This window comes from Ailuropoda melanoleuca, chromosome 2 (genome assembly GCF_002007445.2).
Source record: "Ailuropoda melanoleuca isolate Jingjing chromosome 2, ASM200744v2, whole genome shotgun sequence".
In the NCBI taxonomy this organism is placed as follows: domain Eukaryota; kingdom Metazoa; phylum Chordata; class Mammalia; order Carnivora; family Ursidae; genus Ailuropoda; species Ailuropoda melanoleuca.
In genome coordinates this window covers 69,035,149-69,059,610 of record NC_048219.1, presented here as the reverse complement: position 1 = coordinate 69,059,610, position 24,462 = coordinate 69,035,149, and the positions used below count along the sequence as shown (strand labels likewise).

The following is a 24,462-nucleotide window of genomic DNA, read 5'->3' as shown; positions in this document are numbered from 1 at the left end:
CGGGGTGAGTCGGGCTCGGAGCTGAGCACACACTGCCCTCTGGTGGCGCTCGCCGGAACTTGCCCAGCGTCCAGAGCCGCCCTCAGCAGTCCGCAGCACTGACAGGCCACTCCTGCATGGTGTACATTCCTCTTCAGTGAATTTGCAGAATGGCTCTCGGAAGCCTCCCTTTTTAAGTTAAACATAACTTTAAGAATCTGGCAAAAATAAAAAAAAAATTAAAATATAAAAAAAGGGGGGTGGCACCTGTGTGTATCAGCGTCTGCCTTCAGCTCAGGTCATGATCTTTGCTCAGTGGGAAGCCTGTTTCTCCCTCTGCCTGCTTTTGTCTCTGCCTGCTGCTCCCCCTGCTTGTGCTCTCTCTTTCACAAGCAAATGAATGAATGAATGAATAAATAAATAAAATCTTAAAAAAGAACAACCAAAAAAATATAAATGAATAGATTATTGTACACCTCTGCTCACATCTGGGAGACAATGATCTCACATTAAAAATTGTACCTGGGACGTGGTAATAATATTCTTTGTCCATTAGTTGCTACTTTGGTTCCTGTGTTGACTATGGAACCTGTGTATCAGCCTTGGAATGCACACCCCTGCACCTCAGTCTCACTTAGACCACTGTGACTTGGGTTCTGTCACATGCCATCAAACTTAATCCTGATATACTATGGGTCACCTTCATGAACGTTTACTGCCCTGCAGTGTAGGTATTACCATCCTTCTTGTTTTGTACAGTTGAAGAAACAAAGGCTCAGAGAGGCAAGTAATCAGCTTTGGAAAGAGTGAAGTGTCCTCATACCAAGACTGGAGATGGAATGGGCCAGATTATAGAGGATCCCAAATGTCCTCTGTGCAGTGATGGGTTAGAATCAGTGTTCAAGAGAGGTTTTCCCTCACAGTTCTATGAGGGATAAAGTAAGTTGTGACCAACTAAGAAATCATTATTATATTAGTCTAAGGACAAGAGTGCAGACAGAAAGAGGGGAATAGATGAGAACCTAGTCAGGTAAAAGTGAGGCTTTGTGGTCTATCAAATGTGATGTAGTAGTCAAGATAAATCGTTTTTTTATGTATGATTATAAGCCATCTAAGAAGACTCCGTGCTTAGTTTTGCACTTTCAAAATGTATCAGTTACAACAAAGGTTAGCGGTAAACATTTGCAGAATGAAGTGCCAGTATCTGCTAGTGAACTTCCATAGATAAAACTTGCTTCCTTTTGTATTCTCCGTGCCTGGGGGTGAATCTTAACTTCTTACCAAAATTCTCCTGTAGCAACTTCGATGGTTGGTCAGCTCTTTTTTTTTAATTAAAAAAAAATTTTTTTAAATATTTTATTTATTTGACAGAGAGAGAGAGCAAGTGTGCACAAGTAGGGGATGGGGCAGAGGGAGAGGGAGAGGGAGAAGCAGGCTCCCTGCTGAGCAGGGAGCCCGAGGTGGGGCTCGATCCCAGGACCCTGGGATCATGACCTGAGCCAAAGGCAGGTGCTTAACAGACTGAGCCACCCAGGCATCCCAACAGTTGGCCATCTCTTAACATTTTTTTTTTTAAAGATTTTATTTATTCATGAGAGAGACAGAGTGAGCGAGAGAGAGCACAAGCAGGAGGAGGGGCAGAAGGAGAAGGAGAAGCAGGCTCCCCGAGGAAGCTCCACACGGGGCTTGATCCCAGGACCCTGGCTGGGATCATGACCCGAGCAGAAGGCAGACACTTAACCAACCAACCCAGGTGCTCCTCTCTTAACCATTCTTATCCTTTATTGTCTCTGACTTTCTTCTGCCTCACCTTGATAGGACGCTTATATTTGTAAATGTATTCACGTTGTGTAACCTAACCCATGCTTGGCACTTGGGGTCTGAATATGTAGCCAAGAATAGATCAGTTAGTTATCTTACTAAGGCAGATGGCTGTGGACACAGCATTTTGACCAGGTGATATGGGATTATGTTTAGACCCAAGCAGAACAAGATCTAATGCTTTCTGTAATCAAATGGCAACTGATAATAGCCATGCTTGACTTATGGATGGATGACGGCAAGAAATGTGAGGACAAGGACAGAAAACTGCAATTCTGAGGATCTTTGAGAGACGATTTGTAGTAAGAAGACCAGGAATTGAGTCTTGGTTCTGTAATTTGTATGTTGTGTGACTTAGGGCAAGACACTTCAGCAATGTTCTCATTTATAAAATGGATATAATACATTTAGTATAAAATTGACTATTACATGGTAGGGGCTCAAAAATGCTTATTAAGTCTGAATTTTTTATTCCAACTAATTGGCTATTAAGTTGAACCAAAATGGATTACATATATAATACCAACCAAAAAGATAAGAATTAGGAAGAATTTCAGCAAGCTAAAATTTTTTTTGAATAAATGGAGAAAGCCTATGTTCTTAGATGAGATTAAATACAGTAAATGGCAGTTCTTATCACATTAATTTACAGTGTGAATATAACTGTAGTAAAAACAGTAAGAGAATACTTTTTGGATATGTAAAAGTACTTAAAAAGAACAAAGGGTGGTATATAAAACAGGATTCCAAAGAAGGAGAGTAGGAATTTGGTAAGAAATAGCTCTAAAAATATTAAAACAAAATATTATAATAGTTAAATGAGTAAACAGACACAAATAACTTCAATAGTATATCCCAGAAATTAAATAATTGAAAAAATGAATTACTGTAAGTCATATTCAATTCATGAGTTTGGAATATAACAGTTTGGAAAAAACCGAAGTAATGTCTCACCGCATTGCTGGATACTGCTATAAAACACAAATATTAAATCAGAAGAAAAAATTTATTAAATTATTGAATGATGCTGATTAAATTTTGAAGAGATAGAAGAGTTCACAAGGATAAACGAGATTTGATTAGAAAAAAATAAAATTGAAAGAAAAATTAAAAGCATTTGTAAATTAAACAAAAAAACCTCTAACTAAAATAACAAGGCAAATATTAGGGAAAAATTGTAATCAAAATGATACAGTATCAGTATCAATAATTCAAAGCTTATACAAATGGAAAAAACAAACTAAACAACTTGCTTGAGTTTATTATTTTGGCACATTGAGGATCTCTATAAATAAGTTTGTCAAATTTGACAAATTCACTCATAAAAACTGATAGAAGTTTGGATTTCCAGGTTATTACTTTCTATCTGAAGATAAAGATAATGATCTTCAGTAAAAATGAACCAACACTAATTAAAGGCAAAGACTAAATGGATCAACTTTGTTCATTTGATGTTACTTTATTCTATAATTAAAAAAAAAAGTGGAATGGGGTGCCTGGGTGGCTCAGTCAGTTAAGCATCCAGATCAGGTCATCATCTCACGGTCCTGGGATCGAGCCCCCCTTTGGGTTCCATGCTCAGCAGGGAGTCCGCTTGAGATTCTCTCTCTACCTCTCCCTTTGCCCCTCCCCCTGCTCACTCTCTCGCAAATAAATAAATAAATCTTCTTTAAAAAAAAAATGTGAGAGGCACCTAGGTGGCTCAGATGGTTAAGCATCTGCCTTCAGCTTAGGTCATGATCCCAGGTGCTGGGATCCAGTCCCATGTCAGACTCCCAGCATAGCCGGGAGTCTGCTTCTGCCTTTCCCTGTTTGTGCTCTGTCTCTCTCTCATATGAATAAATTTTTAAAAATCTTAAAAAAATTAAAAAAACATGTGAAACAAACTTCATGGCCACTTTTAGGAGGCATACATCTGCCTTGTATCTCTTCTGGCCCGTAGTATTTGCCTTTAGCAAGTTGATGAAAGGTAAATAAAAAATTCGTGGTAGAGGAAAAGGTTTCAAGAAATACCAGGGGAGTGTATACTTGCGAACAGATCTAATTATATATCAAAAGTTTATTTTGCTCCTAATTTCAACATGGTTATTAAATAAATTACCAAATAGCCTAAAATTCTTCCTCTTCTTTTGGCCCTCTCACATCCCGCAAAAAAATAAATACCCCAAATAAGCAAGCCCCGAAAAAATGGTAGGCGTCAACAGATTAGTTAATTGGTAAATAATGAAATGAAATTAAATATGGTCCTTTAGAAAAGATTTTTATTTTCTTGGCACACAGACATAAAAATGACATTTTCTTACCAGATATAGCAGTTGAAGACATTTGGAAATGGATTACAATTCACTAGATTATAATGTCCACAGATACGATGACAGGTCTCATGTTTCCTCAACTATCTTTGAAACTTATTAAATTATCACAGCATACTGGATATACTGGCAAACTTACTTCTCATGTTAAAGAGTAAGACTGATCTGGATTAGTGAAGAGCCAAGGCACAGAACCATCATCAAAATGAAATATAATGGTACCTCATCCAACATCACTCAGGAATGAAGCATTCTATTTAAATGTTCTTCAGTCAAATGACATTTATCCCTCTAAAGTCTAAAACTGTTATTTTAACTACCTTTGATGAAATAATGTCTAACATGCCTTCTTAAACTTTAAAAATAGACCATGCAGATAATCACAATGTTCTTTCCTTAATATTCCTTATTGGAATATCAAACACTTAATTTTTTAGTACAACATGATATTCTTAAAAATTACTGAGGTGGGTAATTGCCCTAAAACCCAATATGGCTATGTTTTAGAAATTCTCAACTTGTTATCTACCTACCTACCTACCTACCTACCTACCTATCCATCCATCCATCCCATTTAACTATCAGCTATTACTTGATTTCATTAAATACACTGGTTTTCAGTTATTTTTCTTACCACCTTTAATATAATAAGTTAAGGTACAGCAACATAACTGCAAAAACCTTTGATGACTAATGGTTCACTCTCTCAAGGAAGGTCATTCCCTGTAACTGCAAAGGTTAGAGATATTTATACATTGAGCAATGAAGAAGGAAGGGACATTTGGAGACCAATGTGTTTATAGATAGTGATCAGATGACTATCATAACTGTCCTTAAATTTGTAGGATTTAATCTGCTTTCAGTTGGGAAACCAAAAAATAAGCTAGTTAAGACTATTTCCAGAGTAGGGTCAGCTGTGAAGAAGGGTGTGCAGAACACATTAAGTTGCAAGAGCTTTTGAGTGTGGGAATTTGACATCTTAAAGTATTCATATACTTTTGCTACCCAGAAGTTTTAGTTTACTTGCTTTTCTTATTTTTATTTCTTATTCATACTTAAGATGGTTGGGTATGTGAACTTTAACTGAGAAAAGTGTTACTGTGCCATTATTTTATGAACTATAAATATACCACTGAATAATATTAAAATAGTAACAAAAGGATTTTTGCAACTATTTTCTTTCAGCTGAAAGTATAATGATCTTACTTAAGTGTTTTGAGACAAAAACAGTAAAACAATAAAAAAAATTCCATCTAGAGAATAAGTATTATTCAAATATATTAACTCACATAAATGTTAAACACCTTTTTCCTCTTATGACTTTTCAGAATTAAGGTCATGAAAAACTTTTTAAATGATTCTACTGAGTTCAAGATAACTACTAAATTCATATATTTTTATTATATTGATTATTCCAATATTAAGCTTTTCAATGTAGGTTTTAGTTATAGGAAACTAGCATCTATGACCTATCAATAGGCTTTTACACACAAACTAAAAATAATCAAGTTTTAGAAAGTTAATTTAGCACGTTTTTCTTCAAAGTTCTCATAAATATGACCAGCAATGTGCACTTTGAGAATGTAAACCATCTCATAGTAGGAAACAGGAACTCTAGATTAATTTTACAAAACTGTTTTTAGGAAATAAATTCTTAAAAGCTTGTGTTTTCTCATACATCTATGTATGAATCATTAACATAAGCAAATTATGGCATTCATCATATTAAAAAACATTAATATATTAGTGAAATAAAAGCACACAAGGAACATCTGTGCTCCATTTCTGAACATAACATTGTAGATGGACACTTCCATGATTCAATATTTAGTTAATATTTATCAAATGCAGTGTGGAAGGTACTAGGAATAACACAGTAAAAGGTGAGAACATTACTTAACTATAGCATATTCAGTATGTATTATTACTAAAGAAAATATAATACCATGATTTAAAGATATTTTTCCATTTCTCTCATTATTACATTCTCATATTTCATTTTCACTTATGTACAGTGGATTACATGATTTTTCTTTTTCATACTCTGGATTTCAAACTCTATTTCTAGGCATTTCAAGAATACTTCCTGAATTCAAAAGGAAATCATCCTTTTGGTTATGCTAGCTTTCCTTTCTGATTCAAATCAAAAGCTACGTCTGCACATTAGAAAAAACAAAAGAAAGATCAATGCTTTTAAAGTCTTACCTAATTAGGCATCAAGATCCTATGAATGAGATTTTTAAAATGACTCAAGCCTGTGCATATAAAACATTCACATTATATTTTGACCTTGCATTCCATAATATAAGTGATTGCATACTTAATCATATCCATGAATCAACTATAAGTCATAGAGTGTTTCAAGAACAGTAGCGATTGACCAGGCTTGTGTTTCACAGCTGAAAGGACAGTATTGGCCATTCTCATTGGTCAGTTCAGGAAGTCCTTTCCAAGGGGATCTTAAAAAAAGAAAAGACATTTTACGAGATATAATATAACACATATCTTGTTTGGATTAACATAATAGGCAATACACTTGGCACTTTTTCCTTCTAGTTTAGAAAAACAATCATATATAGTCATTTGCTACAAAATAAAACAGGATATCCTAATAATCTATGTATAAAGAATTTAGATTGAAATCAGTTGGTTAAGTGTCTGCCTTCAGCTCAGGTCATGATCCCGCGGTCCTGGGATTGAACCCTGCATCGGGCTCCCTGCTTGGCAAGGAGTCTGCTTCTCCCTCTCTCCTACCCCTCCCCCAGCTCGTGCTTGTAGTCTCTCACATAAATAAATAAAATCTTTTTTTTTTTAAAGATTTTCTTTATTTATTTGACAGAGATAGAGACAGCCAGCGAGAGAGGGAACACAAGCAGGGGGAGTGGGAGAGGAAGAAGCAGGCTCATAGCGGAGGAGCCTGATGTGGGGCTCGATCCCAGAACGCCAGGATCACACCCTGAGCTGAAGGCAGGCGCTTAACTGCTGTGCCACCCAGGCGCCCCTAAATAAATAAAATCTTAAAAAAAGAAAAAAAAGCTGGGAGAGAGAGCTGGGAGAGATCCTTCCCTAGCATCTTCAAAGGGTGCGTGGCCCTGCCAACACCTTGATTTCAAATTTCTGGCCTCTGGAACTGTGAGACAATAAGAAAATATTTCTTTTCTTTTTTTTTTCTTTTTTTTATTTATTTATTCGACAGAGACAGAGACAGCCAGCGAGAGAGGGAACACAAGCAGGGGGAGTGGGAGAGGAAGAAGCAGGCCCATAGCGGAGGAGCCTGATGTGGGGCTCGATCCCGCAACGCCGGGATCACGCCCTGAGCCGAAGGCAGACGCTCAACCGCTGTGCCACCCAGGCGCCCCAGAAAATATTTAAAGTACTCAGTTTGTAGCGCTTAGTTATGGCAGCTCTAGCAAACTAATACAGTACTGAAGTTAAGAGACAAAACAAACTTACAAAACCAGTGATATGCTGCTCATAATTATATGTGGAACTAGAACATGGAACATATCCTTACTGGTAGAAAGAAATGTTCTTTCCCTTCCTTTCTGAAAAATTCATTCCTCAAGTCATTAGGTGGGACAGAGAAGGTCGGTGACCAGAGTTGGGGAGGAGAGGAAAGAAGGGTAGCAGGGATAGCACAGGGTGGGATGACACAGCCTGAGGGGTATGAGGAGAGTTCACACCAAGAGTGGGGGTGTCCTAGAACCCAAGTGGTGCAAGGAGGGCATCCACACATAAGTGTGGCCTGGTGTGGGGTTGTGAGGCCCAAGAAGGGTGAAGAGGTCATACCAAGAGCCAGAAAAGGGTGAGCCGCGTCCATTTGGTAGTGATAGCAGAGTATGGGGAGTAGCTTACTCACTGTTGGAAAAGGGAATTACAAATATGAAATGGGAGAAAAAAATTAAACACTGAGTGGAACTGGTGTGAATGTAGGTTTTCAATATACAGAGATAGATAAATACACGGAGATATAGATCTATCTCGCTATCTATCTATGTATATGTATAATCCCCAGCTGTAGCTACTGGAAGGCACAATAACAATAACTCTCCCAAAGCAATGAATACACCAAGTATTTAGCTCTGGGCTTTTATTATTATTTTTTAAAGATTTTATTTATTTATTCGACAGAGATAGAGACAGCCAGCGAGAGAGGGAACACAAGCAGGGGGAGAGGGAGAGGAAGAAGCCGGCTCATAGCAGAGGAGCCTGATGTGGGGCTCGACCCCACAACCCCAGGATCACGCCCTGAGCCCAAGGCAGACGCTTAACTGCTGTGCCACCCAGGCGCGCCCCTTTTATTATTTTTTTTAATGTATGTATGCATATATACAATTATTTATTTTTAAATAATTTATTTTTTTAAAGTAATCTCTATACCCAGTGTGGGGCTTGGACTCACAACCCCAAGATCAAGAGTCACATGCTCTATTGACTGAGCCAGCCAAGTGCCCCCGGATCTGGGCTTTTAAATAACATTCTTCATGAACACAAAAAACAAACAAATAAGCAAGTAAACAAACCAGGGAGAGAGAATTGCCCACCTAGGCTGGGGCAGGGAAAGTAAAAGATGAGCTTATAACATTTTATTGGGCCAGAAAGCACAGGTCTTACACTTCTGACAAACATGGAATAGCACAGACAGTATTTCCCTCCTGCCTGAAACAAAGTCCTGGACAAGGAATATGAAGCAATAATCTTCAAGATACTGGGTATTAGGCAACAAAGAACAGTGATTTCTAAGAAATGAGGAAAAAATGAAGGAAGCCCTATGACTACCATACCTTACAGCATGGAGGGAATTTCCAGGATTTGGAACATAGAAGGGAATACAGGTAGAGCCTGTCAGACTCCTTAAGTTGAAGAAATGGAACTGACAGTCCAGCAAGAACCAGGCAGCTAGAATTTTCAGGACAGAGTACTAAAAAGGAGAGAACTCTGGAGATATGCAGAGGGTTCCACTCAAGTATTCACCTACTGATCAGTCAGTACACAAGAGGAAACTAATGAAGGATGGGGAAAGAACCACCTGAAAGAATTAGAATAGTACCTGATGTTTACATAGGGTCAGAAACAGTGTTTACTTCCACAAGCCAGGTTTGAAAACTTCATAATTTTAGGGATATGGGATAGAGAACTCAGATGGGCCATGACTCATTAGTGGAGAATAATCAGCCCTAAACAAATGCTGCTCTGGCCAGGCCCAACAAAGCTTAAAATCAGGGGTGCCTGGGTGACTCAGTCGGTTAAGTTTCTGCCTTTGGCTCAGGTCATGATCCCAGGGTCCTGGGATTGGGCCCTGCATGGGACTCTCTGCTCAGTGGAGAGTGGCTTCCTCCTTTCCCTCTGTTGCTGCCCATCCTTGTGTGTTCTCTCTCTCTCTCTGTCAAAGAAACAAACTTTAAAAATCTTGAAGAAAAAGCTTTAAATTAAAACCTGAAAGGATCAAACTGTTTCCAAATAACTGCATTTCAAAACAAAGTTCAAGAATAAATAGAGCTACAAAAAAATCTAATACCAGGCAAGGTAAAAATCACACCTGGCATCCAATAAAACACTAGCAAGTAAAGAGTAGGATAATACAACCCATAAGAAGGGAATAATCATAAGTGAAACCAACCCAGATACTCATTAGCAGACAAAGACATTAAAATAGTTACTGTAACTGTAATCCATATGTTCAAAATATTCAGCAGAGACATGGAAGATATAAAAAATACCGAAATCAAACTTCAAGAGATGAAAACTACAATGTATAAAATGAAAAATATACTTAATGGAAATAGTAGCAGATTAGATATAAGGATGATAGCAGATTTCCTGTCAAAACAATGTAACACTGGGGCGCCTGGGTGGCACAGCGGTTAAGCGTCTGCCTTCGGCTCAGGGCGTGATCCCGACGTTATGGGATCGAGCCCCACATCAGGCTCTTCTGCTGTGAGCCTGCTTCTTCCTCTCCCACTCCCCCTGCTTGTGTTCCCTCTCTCGCTGGCTGTCTGTATCTCTGTCGAATAAATAAATAAAATCTTTAAAAAATAATAATAAAAAAAAACTAAAAAAAAACTAAACAATGTAACACTTCAATGCACTGAAAGAAAAAACTTGTCAACCTTTACTTCTATGCACAACAAAAATATCTTTCAAAAATAAAGGCAAAATAAAGACTTTTCTGACAATATAAGAGCTTAAAGAATTTATCACGAGCAGGCTTGCCTATAAGACATGATAGAGGAATTCCTTAGGCAAAAGAAAGTGATACCAGATGGAAACAGATACAAACAGATGAACACTGGAAATGGCAACTATGTGAGTAGTTGTATAAGACTTTCTCTGTATTATTTAAATATCTTAAAAAAAAAACTGATGGCATAAACAAAAAGTAATAACAATGTTGTGGGGGAACTGTAACATATGCAAAGCAAAATAGATGACAACAATAGCACAAAAGCCTGGAAGGGAGAAATGGAACTATACTATCAACCAACTTGACTACAATGGAATTAACTTTGAAACCAGTAACAGAAACATCTCTGGAAAATTCCTCATTATTTGAAAGCAAAATAACACCTTTCTAAATAACCCATGGGTCAAAGAAGAATCAAAGGGGAAAGCAGAAAGTATTTTCAACTGAATGAAAATAAAAACACAACAAACCAGAATTTGTGGGATACTGTTGATTTAGTATTTAATGGGAAATTTATAGCACTAAGCCCCTTATTAAATAAGAAGAAAAGTCCTGTAGTCAATGACCTCAACTTCTACCTTAAACTAGACAAACACAAATTAAACCTAAAATAAGTAGAAGCAGAGAATAATAAAGGGCAGGGTAGAAATCAATAAAACAGAAAAACAGTAAAAAAAAAAAAAATCAGTAAAGCCTAAAACTGGTTCTTTAAGAAGAGCAATAAAATGGATAAACTTTCTGGCCAGGCAGATTAGGAAAAAAAAGAGAGAAAATACAACTTATTAAGAACGAGATTGTTGACATTGCTACAGATTCCATAACAGATAATTAGAAGAGTAATAATTCACTTTAGATAAAACCATTTCTCAAATTGGACAAGTATTTTTGAAATATCTTTTCATTTAATCTTGACAGAGAATAATGAGATACTACCATAATATAGAGAAAGAAATTTATTTCAGAGAGGTTAAGGAATTTACTCAAAGTCATGCATAAGTCACAGAACAAAATCTGAAATCCAATCGGGACCCAAAGCTCACACCTGAAGCTACTGTGCTATCAAAAGTAGCTATTAGGAAATGGTAAGAAATAAAAAAGGAAAGGTAGTTTGAGAAAAAACTGGACAGTAAGGAATTTGGTTTTAATCTTGTAGGCAATGGGGAATTACCGAAGGTTTTTAAACATAAGACTAAAATTGTGAGAGTTATATTTCAACCAAATTAATCTTGTTTGAGGTAATATGACAAGATGGAGAGAGAGGAGACTGGAAGTATGGAGGCTACTGCCTAGTTCAGAGAAAAGGTTCTGAGTTACAAGTCAGGCAGGGGCAAGTGCAAAGAAGGGCTGCTAGAAGGCAGGATACAGCAGAATCAAGTCCCGACAACTACCTGGATGTTCTGGAGAAGTAATGAGATAAAATTAAAAAGTACCTGGGATGTTTGAGCTCGCAGAGCATGCATAATGGTAATACTGTCACAGCAGTGGGAAGAAAATCATGTATGTGGGAGAAGGTGAGTGATGGCAGGAAGACATTCAAGGTAAGAAGTGTATCAGGTAGTTGAAAAGGAATAGTGGAGCTGATGAGAGAATTCAAAATTTGCTAGAGAATGAAGACATGAGATAGATGAAATATACAGGAGAAAATGTAGGTTTAAAAAAAAAAAAAGATTAAGGACAGATTTTTGGAGAGTGAACATAGTTAGGTGCCAGGAAGAAAAGCCAGATAAACAGTAAATTGAGACAATAGTGTAGTAGTTAAGAGCATAGCCTGTGAAGCAGGCTGCTTGGAGTTAACAGGTCCAGTAGATTACTTGCCATTTGATTTGTAGAAATTACTTAACTTTCTTAGCTTCATTTATAAAATGGAGATAATTAATGATAGCTCATAGCTGAGTTAGTATCTTGTCCACATGACATGTACTAACATACTAATCCTCAAAACAATCCCAGTACATCCATTATACAGATGAGGAATCAGGCCCAGAGAAGTCAAGTAACCTGCCCATGGTGACATACCTAGAGAGTGAAGAAGTGAATAATAAAAATAATAGGATAATCATAATGATAATAGTTATTTTATATAACTATTTTTGGATTTTTTGGTTTTTTTGGATTAAATGAGTAATGTCATATAAATGCATTTAGAACAATGCCTGGAACACAGCAAGTACTCAATAAATATTACTTCCTATTATTATAATTGTTACTAGCGTGAAGTAAATAAGGGAAACCTTGTGGATGGCATAAGGTTTTTTATGAAAAGAAGAAAGCAACAGTGTCAAGTACTATGAGCAGATCAAAGAAAAGAACTGAAAGGAAGTCATGGATCTGGGAACAAGAAAGGATCTTATTGAAGGGGCATCTCGGTGGCTCAGTCGGTTAAGCATCTGACTCTTGGTTTTGGCTCAGGTCAAGATCTCAGGGTTGTGAGATTGAACCCCACCTCGAGCTCTGTGCTCAGTGTGGAGTCTGCTTGTCCCTCTCCCTCCCCCTCTGTCCCTCCCCTGCCTAAAATAAAGAAATAAAAGCTTTTTAAAAAAAAAAAAGAAAGAAAAAGAAAGGATCTTGTTGAGTGGCTTCACCAGAGTGGTGAGGTCAAAACAGAAGCCAGACTGTGGGTGGTAATGACTAAGGTGGTCAGAAAGCAAAAGGAATGAGGCTATTCCTATAGGAAGTGTGCTGAGAAGAAAACGGAATGATAGGACACGGCTAGAGGTAGGAACAGTATGAATGGACTTTATTTTAGGGTGGGCTGACAAATTTCTTTCTAGTTTAAGAAGGAAGAATCAAGTGGAATACCAAGAAAGGATAATTAGTACAGCAAGGTCGAGGAACAGGTAGGAGGGGGATCACGGGTAAAGTAGAAAAGCGATCCCTGCAGTGCAAGATGTTTTTATTTCTCATGGACAAAAGAAAGAAAATAAATGCAGACAATGATAAATACTGTGGGGCAATAAAGGATAGAATATAAGAATGTTCACATCACACACAATCAGACTCAATTTCTAGATGAGGTCCAAGAACTATGACAGGGCTGGGTTTTCTGTGACTACACTCAAGTGAATAAAAACAAATTTTGAAAAAAACCCCAATATTCATGGTGATAGATGGAAGCCCTTCATGTTCATATAATAAAGGAGATAAAATTTATGCTGCTTATGCATAATTATTCTGAGCAATAAGCTGTACACATACAGGCATACCTTGTTTTATTGTGCTTTGCTTTACTGCACTTCGCAGACACCGCATTTTTTACAAATTGAAGGTTTGTGGCAACCCAGAATCAAGCAAGTCTGTTACAGGCACCATTTTTCCAACAGCATTTGCTCACTTGTGTCTACGTAACATTTTGGTATTTCTCACAATATTTCAAACTTCATTATTATTATATTTGTTATGGTGATCTGTGGTCAGTGATTATGACTTGCTGAAAGCTCAGATGATAGCAATTTTTAGCAATAAAATACTTCTTAATTAAGGTATGTACACTGTTTTTTTTTTTTTTAGGCATAATGCTACTGCATATTAAATAGACTACAGTATGGTGTAAGTGTAATTTTGACATGCACTGGGAAACCAAAAAATTTATTTGACTCACTTTATTGTGACTTTTGCTTTACTGAGGTGGTCTGGAACTGAACCCACACTATCTCCAAGGCATGCCTATATTTAGGTTTAATCTAGGATTTGGGAAATTAGGATAGCTTTTGACTATATTTATATCATCTTATAAAGACACGTAACTCTGACACTATCTCTAATAATTATGACAAAGGAGGTTACAAATGGGTTTGAAATAATAGTCAAAAGACCAACCCTGATATTTTAATTATAATAAAGCATTTCTGAAAATTATTTATTGATATATCTTTATTTTTAATTTATTTTTAAATTATTCTAAATTTAAAAAATTAACATACGGTATTATTAGTTTCAGTTATATAATGATCCAGCAATTCTGTACATTACTCAGTGCTTATTAAGGTAAGTGTATTTCTAATCCTTTTCATCTATTTCACCCATTCTTACCCCCACCTCCCCTCTGGTAACCACATATATTTTTAAATCAGTTAACTCAAAAGGCCTGGGCTGAGTACTTTTAGTTTTTATATTTATTCTGTTTTAGCCATACCCCAAAATATCCACTGTATTTAAAAAACAGACTATTCCACATGTATAAATCATGCAATATCAAGTCTTCAAAGTAAAATAAATAACAACCTAAAATAATTAAAGGAAGGTGAAAATTATATCATTGAACTCGTCATGTTAAATAGGAATAAAGCTTTCAAATTTCATTGGGATACCTAGAGTATACTGAAATGAATTTTAAGGAGCTGTTATTTACATGATATCTAATAAACTGACTAAACACTAGTTATGGAAATTACATGCTCCCTGACGACTTACCTCTCAAGATGAACATAGTGTCGGGAAAGAATGTTTTTAACCAAAAACACAGTCTTGGCATTAGCCTCTGGACCCATCAATTTGGAAAAATATAATTTCGCACGAAGAAAATACCCAACGGGCCACAGCCACTCCTAAAAAAAGATGATTTAAAAGTAAAGGGAAAAAAAAGCTGTGAATACCTATAAAGTTATTTGAAAAATAACTTCAACTGAAAACTCTGAAAAGAGAAATGAAATTCTTACAGGTCCTTGGTGATAATTGAAACCTTTAGCAAGATTGTAGTTGTCATTGTCTAAGGCATTGTCATAAATTCCACAGTAAACCATATCACTGCAAAATGATTGAAATTTAGGTTAGAAAAAGATCAGATATTATATAAAGCATTAGATTTTTCAATAGCAAAAGTAAGAGAAATCATAAAATTATTTTGTCTTTCAAATCTATAGAATGAGCTCGTCATTCACCTAACCTTAAATTAGTATGTACTGGGCTCAGAATACTTTTTTTTTTTTTTTTACAACCCATCTTAAAAGTTAATTAGCTAATCAACTAATTTATAAGTATGCTCTACACCCAATGTGGGGCTTGAACTCATGACTCTGAGATCAAGAGTCACATGCTCTACTGACTGAGCCAGCCAGGCACCTCCAGAATACTTTAACAGTGTGTTAGGGAAGGATTAACAAAGAGTTGCTGGCTAATAAAAAAATATAGAAGTATTCAGGTATATTGCCTTCAAGGAGTTAGTCTGACACTAAATATTGGTTAAAGTCAACTATTTCACTAAGCTTCTAATACACTGATGATGACTAAGATATACACAAAATAATTTGAATTAGTAAACATTAAAGATAAAATTTTCTTAATTATATATTAGGAAGGTTGTTTTTTAAACTTCTCCATGAAGTTATTTTAAAATTAATTAAAATTGGTACTTATCACATTACAAATAGCAACCAAATAGACACAGAAAATTTATACACACTTATAAACTAAACAAAGTATTACAAACTTATTGCGACGGATAATATAAGACAGTTATCTATACTCAGTTTAATTAAATTATTACTTTTCTTTTTTTTTCTTTTAGTGAGAGAGAGAACTTGCCACATGAGTAAGCTTAACTGTGGGTTTTAGTTTTGACCAGTGGTTACTAACACCCCTGAAAATGTGGAGAACACCTCAGAATGGAGATAAGTATACACACAAAAAGTCTGCATCTTAAGACTGAAATGAGTACATAGTAAATTAGGAAAATTCTACAAAGCTGAGGATACTATACAGAAAAGGGGCTCTGTCATATATTGATATAGAAAGCAAATTAATGTTGGGTGTCAAGCTTTAAAGGAAAACAGCAGATGACAAACAGGAAGGTCGTTAGAAACTCAAGAAAAAACAAAAGTTGGAAAAGAAAATAAACATAAAATGCCATAAACACAATCATAAAATAAAAACAATGTCAGTTACTGGCTTAAATAAAAACAGTGGGGTAATTATATAGAAAGGATGGAAGCGGTTCATGGTAAGGTGAGGAGAGAGTTACATCTTCATCTGTCATCACAAGAAGTAACCAAATAATCTCTAATATTAAAAAAACCCAAGAAACAGCTGCACACACATAGTATTTAGAAATATGGAGGGAACTACTAGGAGTTAACAACTTGGAAAATAAAGACTGTCTCTGAGGAGACAATACGTCTATACTTCCAATGTCCATAATAATTATGTATTACTTTTACAATCAGAAAAAAATAGGCATTAGGAAATATTCATAACATGTTCGTTTTATAACCTAAAACTCTTATTGATTATTAAATATAGGACAAACATTATGAACACTGATATTTAATGAAGATACAGCTGGTATTTTTAAAAACTCAGTTTGAACATTCTAAAATTAGCAGTTTTAGAGAGTTTACTGACAAGCAAAAAATTATGGCTGATGCAATATAATATCAACAACATTCTTAATACTTAAACTCCAACTTACTCTGGGTCAAAAGTTTTCATGCCAAGATTAAATATAATTATAGATTAAATACCATATGAACAACATTCTTAATACTTATATTCTAACTTACTCTGGATCCAAAGTTTTCATGCCAAGGGGACCAAGTAATTTTTTTTCTGCAATCTCCAGAGCTTTCCACGCTTTTTCTGCAGTAAAGAGCTCAGGGGCCTAATGAATGTCAAAAATGAATGGTCAAACTTTTGAAGATCACGAAAGAATTAGTTTTCACCCACAGTGGAACGTAAACTATTTATAAACTTGGAAATGAAAACTGCTTAAAAATACAGTATGAGTCAGAATTTGTTCTGAGTGCTGATGCCTAACCAGATCTAATGGTATGGGGCTGACTTGGAAGCACTGTTCTTGGCCTTAGAAGTTAGGAAAGCTGCTGGAGGTGATTATTTCCTTGTGTCATTTTAAGAAAGCATACGAGCTCCAAAAGGAAGTTGCCACAGCTACAATGAAGGCAGAGCACACTTAAACTCATCTAATTTATTTTTCAGAAGATTTATAATAGCTTCCTTTAAGTGTATCTGGTAATCATTTTTTGCTTTGGGGTCATAGTGAAATACAGAATGACTTGCACTCTAACAGCATGAGTAAATTGTGATATGGAGAAGGAGAGAAAGCACTGGTGGCTAAGAATCTGCATTAATTTTAATGGTTAAATGAAATCAAATGCATACTGAACAGAAACTAACTTTATGTACCTTTGGATTTTTATTCTACTACAACTTACAGTGCCATGTTTAGTACTCTTTTTGACAAGGTAGAAACAGCTAAGCAGGCACATACCTTCTCTATTTTACTGTGTTTCTAGTTTATTTTTAGACTAAGCAGAGATAAAATAAAGGGAGTCTAGAATTCTTGGCTAGATAGAATGCATTACAGCAATACAACGAAGGAAACAATGAGTTGAAGCTACTCACACTAGTTCACCAGTCTAGATCTTTCCAACTAGTACGCTGAGGTTATAGCACATGTGTGCTGAAATACCCATGCCTTCAGCTTTCAAGGCAGTGGGGCAGGCCCGGGGCTAACTGAAGCAGTTGGATCTGGCACAACCAACCTAATCCATTTAGCCCAGTGTGCTGCACAAATATCATTTTCTGTGTGCGCTATCATATGAAAAACGTTGGGAAGCACTTCATTAGTTGTCACCTATTATTTTCTGGTTTTTGATACCAAATGTTGTAGGTTAAGGGTGTTATGCCTAATGCTTTATTAATTTAGAAAGACTATATCAAACTAACTAGTAAATAATATACTTTTTGGCAAGTAAACGAATTTGAAAACAAGTGGGAATAAAGAACTAAATACGATCCATCAGAACATTTTTGAAATTTGAAAGTAACAATTCACTTACTACAACCATTGCTATCGTAAAATTAGGCCTGAGCTGATAGTCACACCAAGGGCTTGAAGCTCCATAACTATCTTTGTATATGCCACGTTTGTGAACCAGATTAGGATGCTTTTCATTAGAATCTGAAGGGTCTTCTGACACATGAAATAGCTTTTCGAAGTTGTCTTGTATTTTTCTGTTCCACTCATCATATGAGACTGTCACAACCTTTCCTGAAATATGATAAAAGACTTGGCAGTTTTAGGCATTCAAAGAAATCCATATATTTAGTTATAGTCAAAGAGTAATACTTAGGTAATAAACTATCCACTTCTTGAAAGTGTTGGGGTCTTTTGAAGGACACTAGCCTGAAATTAAAAATTATCTTTCATTGTGTTACCAGAATGGATTAGACTCTAGCAAATGATCACTCTTACATGTTTGACCAAGTTACATGTATTGAGCACTTGAAATGAGGCTAGTCTGAATTGAGAAGTGCCAGAAATGTAAAATATATACTGGATTTCAAAGAAAATACTCCTCCCACAGAAGAATGTAAAGTAGCTCATGAATAATTTCATGCTGATTACGTGATGAAATAACATTTAGCATATATAGAGTTAAGAAAATATATTATAATTAATCTCACCTATTTTTTTTTTTTAAAGATTTTTTATTTATTTATTAGACAGAGATAGAGACAGCCAGCGAGAGAGGGAACACAAGCAGGGGGAGTGGGAGAGGAAGAAGCAGGCTCATAGCTGAGGAGCCTGACGTGGGGCTCGATCCCATAACGCCGGGATCACGCCCTGAGCTGAAGGCAGACGCTTAACCGCTCTGCCACCCAGGCGCCCCTAATCTCACCTATTTCTTTCTACTTTTTTTAATGTGAGTACTAGAAAATTTAAAATTATGTATGTGGCTCAAATTATATTTCTATTGGATAGCACAGTTCAAGAAAAAGAGATGTAACGATTTCGTTAAGTGTTTACAAAAATGCACTTGCTCACGGTCACATTAAGGACAAAGAAAAGCATAATAAGGCAATAACTATGATATTTTTCACATCTCAGTTCAAAGTTTAAAGTTGCTGCAAAAATATGGTTAGTAGCCAGGTTTGTTACAATTTTATACTAGTACGATTAATGTTTTTCCTTTCTTCTTAATCTTCAGGGTTTTCTAATATTAGTTCATCGAGTCAAATGATGATTACATAGATTAAGATGTATATTCAAAATTTCTTTTTAAATAAAATGAACAGCTTACCATGTTTTTTTACTGTGACTTCATGATAAGGGAAAATTCTTTTTTTGGATAATTCCAGCAACCAACGGACAGCAGATTTACTCAGACCCACAATTTCCACAGCAGACCCATCTCTAAAGTTAAAATAAATTTTATTCTGTGACTTGGAGTCATTTAAGCATTACTTAAAGGTTAATTAATTTTTTATTTTTTTTAAGTAGGCTCTACACCCAGCATGGAGCCCAACACGGAGCTTGAACTCATGATCCTGAGATTAAGACCTGAGCTGATATCAAGAGTCAAATGCTTAACTGAGCCACCCAGGCACTGTAGACTTAAGACCCAGTATTAAGCATTTGTACCATAAAATGAAATGATGGGATAAAAGACAAAAAAATTGGGGGGGAACAAAGGTTCAAAAATTAAAAGTATTTCATAAAGAACAAGATAATTGGGTATTTTCTGTATTTATAAAAGATGGGCATAATGAAATGTTTACAGTGAAAGCATTCAGGTTAAGAAAAGATCTTAACAACAGAGATAATGAATCATAAAACTTTACTTTGAGGTGCTTGTAGAGAATCATCCCATGAGAACTTCCAGAAAGAACAGACAGCTTTACTTGATGACTTGTAACAAGAGAGTTGTATATGTGTATATTGTGGGAGAGGAAGGACTGAGTGGAAGATCAAGTAGGAGGGAGGAAGGGAGATTTTGACTGACTGATTTTTTTAAAAAAGATTATTTATTTGAGAGAGAGCACACACTCGTGTGTGAGATGGTTGATGGTGGGGGAGAGACAGAATTTCAAGCAGACTCGGCACTGAGCACAGGGCCCAGGGTAGGGGCCCAGTGCAGGGCTCGATCTCATGACCCATGAGATCATAACCTGAGCCGAAACCAAGAGCTGGATGCTTAACTGACTGAACCACCCAGGTACCCCAGATTTTGACTGGCTTCATATGAAGACTTCATGGTCAACGGTACAAAAGACTCCACAAGTATGCGGTTTTACAAAGAGTATTATTATATAAGCCCCATACACATAAACACTACCTTGGAGTAGCTGGGATTCCTCTGTTTCTAGCTCTGTCACTTTCTCCCATTTTATCCATCCATGTGCCACAATTTAAGCGATTTCCTCCATAAACAAATCCTGTTTCTTCGTCAACCCCTGCAGTTATATTAAAACCTAAAAAAGCAAAATAAAACATTTATCAAAGCTGAATGGATATAATAAACTCGGACAACTACTCTGGAGAGCAATATGGTAATACCTTAGGAGTTGAAGATGTGCATATTCTACCACATGGTAATTCTCATTTCTAGATACTTTAGAGAATTCCTTACCTACGTGCATATGAAGATATGTACAAGGATAGTCAATATGACACTTTGTACTAGCAAGAAAATAAATAACTGCTGAGCAGAGGAGTGAATAAACACTATGGTTTATTCATACAGTGGAAAACTCGCTATACCATTTAAAATTAATGAACTGGATTTACAAGGCATCATAAAGGATAAAACCCCAAAACAAAGTGATGGAGCAAACAAGCTGCAAAAGGATATGCATAATAAGATACCTTTTCTTAAAGCCGGGGTAGCAATTCTCATATCAGACAGATTGGATTTTAAACTAAAGACTATAGTTAGAGACACAGAAGGGCACTATATTATTCTTAAAGGATGTATTCAACAAGTGGATATGACAATTATAAATATATATGCCCCCAACAGGAGAGCAGCAAGATACACAAGCCAACTCTTAACCAGAATAAAGAGACACATAGATAAAAATACACTAATAATAGGGGACCTCAACACCCCACTATCAGAAATAGACAGAACACCCTTGCAAAAACTAAGCAAAGAATCAAAGGCTTTGAATGCCATACTCGACAAGTTGGACCTCATAGATATATATAAAACACTATACCCCAGAACCAAAGAATACTCATGCTACTCTAATGCCCATGGAACATTCTCAAGAATAGACCATGTTCTAGGACACAAAACAGGTCTCAACCGATACCAAAAGACTGAAATTATCCCCTGCATATTCTCAAACTACAACGCTCTGAAATTGGAACTNAAGGAAAAATTAGGAAGAAACTCAAACACTTGGAGACTAAGAACCATCCTGCTCAGGAATGACTCGATAAACCAGGAAATCAAAAATCTATTTAAACAATTTAGGGAGACCAACGAGAATGAAAACACAACGGTCCAAAACCTATGGGATACTGCAAAGGCAGTCCTAAGGGGGAAATACATAGCCATCCAAGCCTCACTCAAAAGAATAGAAAAATCTAAAATGCAGTTTCTATATTCTCACCTCAAGAAACTGGAACAGCAACAGAGGGACAGGCCTAACCCACTGACAAGGAAGGAGTTGACCAAGATTAGAGCAGAAATCAATGAATTAGAGACCAGAACCACAGTAGAGCAGATCAACAGGACTAGAAGCTGGTTCTTTGAGAGAATCCATAAAATTGATAGACCACTGGCAAAACTTGTCCAAAAACAAAGAGAAAGGACTGAGATTATTAAAATTATGACTGAAAAGGGAGAGGTCACGACCAGCACCATTGAAATTGCAAGGATTATTAGAAACTTTTATCAACAGCTATATGCCAAAAAACTAAACAATCTGGAAGAGATGGAGGCCTTCCTGGAAACCTATAAACTACCAAGACTGAAACAGGAAGAAATAGATTTCTTAAATAGGCCAATTAACTATGAAGAAATTGAGTCAGTGATAAACAACCTTCCAAATAATAAAACTCCAGGCCCAGACGGTTTTCCTGGGGAATTCTACCAAACATTCAAAGAAGAAATAATACCTATTCTCCTAAAGCTATTTCAAAAAATAGAAACAGAAGGAAAGCTACCAAACTCATTCTATGAGGCTAATATTACCTTGATCCCCAAACCAGGCAAAGACCCCCTCAAAAAGGAGAATTACAGACCGATTTCTCTAATGAATATGGATGCCAAAATCCTCAACAAGATCCTTGCTAATAGAATCCAACAGTACATTAAAAGGATTATCCATCATGACCAAGTGGGATTCATACCTGGGATGCAAGCATGGTTCAACACTCGCAAATCAATCAATGTGATACATCATATCAACAAGAAAAGACTCAAGAACCATATGATCCTCTCAATTGATGCAGAAAAAGCATTTGACAAAATACAGCATCCTTTCCTGATTAAAACCCTTCAGAGTGTAGGAATAGAGGGTACATTTCTCAATCTCATAAAAGCCATCTATGAAAAGCCTACTGCAAGCATTATTCTCAATGGGGAAAAGCTGGAAGCCTTTCCCTTAAGATCAGGAACACGACAAGGATGCCCACTCTCGCCACTATTATTCAACATAGTACTAGAAGTCCTTGCAACAGCAATCAGAAGACAAAAAGGGATCAAAGGTATCCAAATCGGCAAAGAAGAAGTCAAACTGTCTCTCTTTGCAGATGACATGATACTCTATATGGAAAACCCAAAGGAATCCACTCCCAAACTATTAGAAGTTATAGAACAATTCAGTAAGGTGGCAGGATACAAAATCAATGCCCAGAAATCAGTTGCATTTCTATACACGAATAACGAGACTGAAGAAAGAGAAATTAGGGAATCCATCCCATTTACAATAACACCAAAAACCATGCGTTACCTTGGAATTAACTTAACCAGAGACGTAAAGGACCTATATGCTAGAAACTATAGATCACTTTTGAAAGATATTGAGGAAGACATAAAAAGATGGAAAAATATTCCATGCTCATGGATTGGAAGAATTAACATAGTTAAAATGTCCATACTACCCAGAGCAATCTACACTTTCAATGCTATCCCGATCAAAATACCGAGGACATTTTTCAAAGAACTGGAACAAATAGTCCTTAAATTTGTATGGAACCAGAAAAGGCCCCGAATCTCCAAGGAACTGTTGAAAAGGAAAAACAAAGCTGGGGGCATCACAATGCCGGATTTCGAGCTGTACTACAAAGCTGTGATCACAAAGACAGCATGGTACTGGCACAAAAACAGACACATCGACCAATGGAACAGAATAGAGAACCCAGAAATGGACCCTCGGCTCTTTGGGCAACTAATCTTTGATAAAGCAGGAAAAAACATCCGGTGGAAAAAAGACAGTCTCTTCAATAAATGGTGCTGGGAAAATTGGACAGCTACATGCAAAAGAATGAAACTTGACCACTCTCTCACACCATACACAAAAATAAACTCCAAATGGATGAAAGACCTCAATGTGAGACAGGAATCCATCAAAATTCTAGAGGAGAACATAGGCAACAACTTCTATGACATCGGCCAGAGCAACCTTTTTCACGACACATCTCCAAAGGCAAGAGAAATAAAAGATAAAATGAACTTATGGGACTTTATCAGGATAAAGAGCTTCTGCACAGCCAAGGAAACAGTCAAAAAAACTAAGAGACAGCCCACGGAATGGGAGAATATATTTGCAAAGGACACCACAGATAAAGGACTGGTATCCAAGATCTACAAAGAACTTCTCAAACTCAATACACGAGAAACAAATAAACAAATCATAAAATGGGCAGAAGATATGAACAGACACTTTTCCAATGATGACATACAAATGGCTAAAGGACACATGAAAAAAATGTTCAAAATTACAGCCATCAGGGAAATTCAAATCAAAACCACACTGAGATACCACCTTACGCCAGTTAGAATGGCAAAGATAGACAAGGCAAGAAACAACAATTGTTGGAGAGGATGTGGAGAAAGGGGATCCCTCCTACATTGTTGGTGGGAATGCAAGTTGGTACAGCCACTCTGGAAAACAGTGTGGAGGTCCCTTAAAAAGTTAAAAATTGAGCTACCCTATGACTCAGGCATTGCACTACTGCGTGTTTACCCCAAAGATACAGACGTAGTAAAGAGAAGGGCCATATGCACCCCAATGTTCATAGCTGCATTGTCCACAATAGCCAAATCATGGAAGGAGCCGAGATGCCCTTCAACAGATGACTGGATTAAGAAGCTGTGGTCCATATATACAATGGAATATTACTCAGCTATCAGAAAGAACGAATTCTCAACATTTGCTGCAACATGGACGGCACTGGAGGAGATAATGCTAAGTGAAATA

The 24,462-nt window shown here is 36.5% G+C and overlaps 1 protein-coding gene across 2 annotated transcripts in view; it reads right to left on the bottom strand.

Moving 5' to 3' along the window:
* Window positions 1-4,039: 4,039 nt before the first annotated feature.
* Window positions 4,040-24,462, bottom strand: part of AGL (amylo-alpha-1, 6-glucosidase, 4-alpha-glucanotransferase) — an 83,185-nt gene continuing 62,762 nt past the window's right edge. For both annotated transcript variants that reach the window (XM_011226927.3, XM_019801294.2), the window contains exons 28-34: window positions 20,367-20,502; window positions 19,332-19,444; window positions 18,087-18,298; window positions 16,791-16,888; window positions 14,952-15,039; window positions 14,707-14,840; window positions 4,040-6,571 (exon numbers count right to left, since the gene is read on the bottom strand). In XM_011226927.3, the coding sequence (XP_011225229.1) occupies window positions 6,454-6,571; window positions 14,707-14,840; window positions 14,952-15,039; window positions 16,791-16,888; window positions 18,087-18,298; window positions 19,332-19,444; window positions 20,367-20,502 (899 nt within the window). In that variant the 3' untranslated portion in view covers window positions 4,040-6,453. The remainder of the gene's footprint in view (window positions 6,572-14,706; window positions 14,841-14,951; window positions 15,040-16,790; window positions 16,889-18,086; window positions 18,299-19,331; window positions 19,445-20,366; window positions 20,503-24,462) is intronic.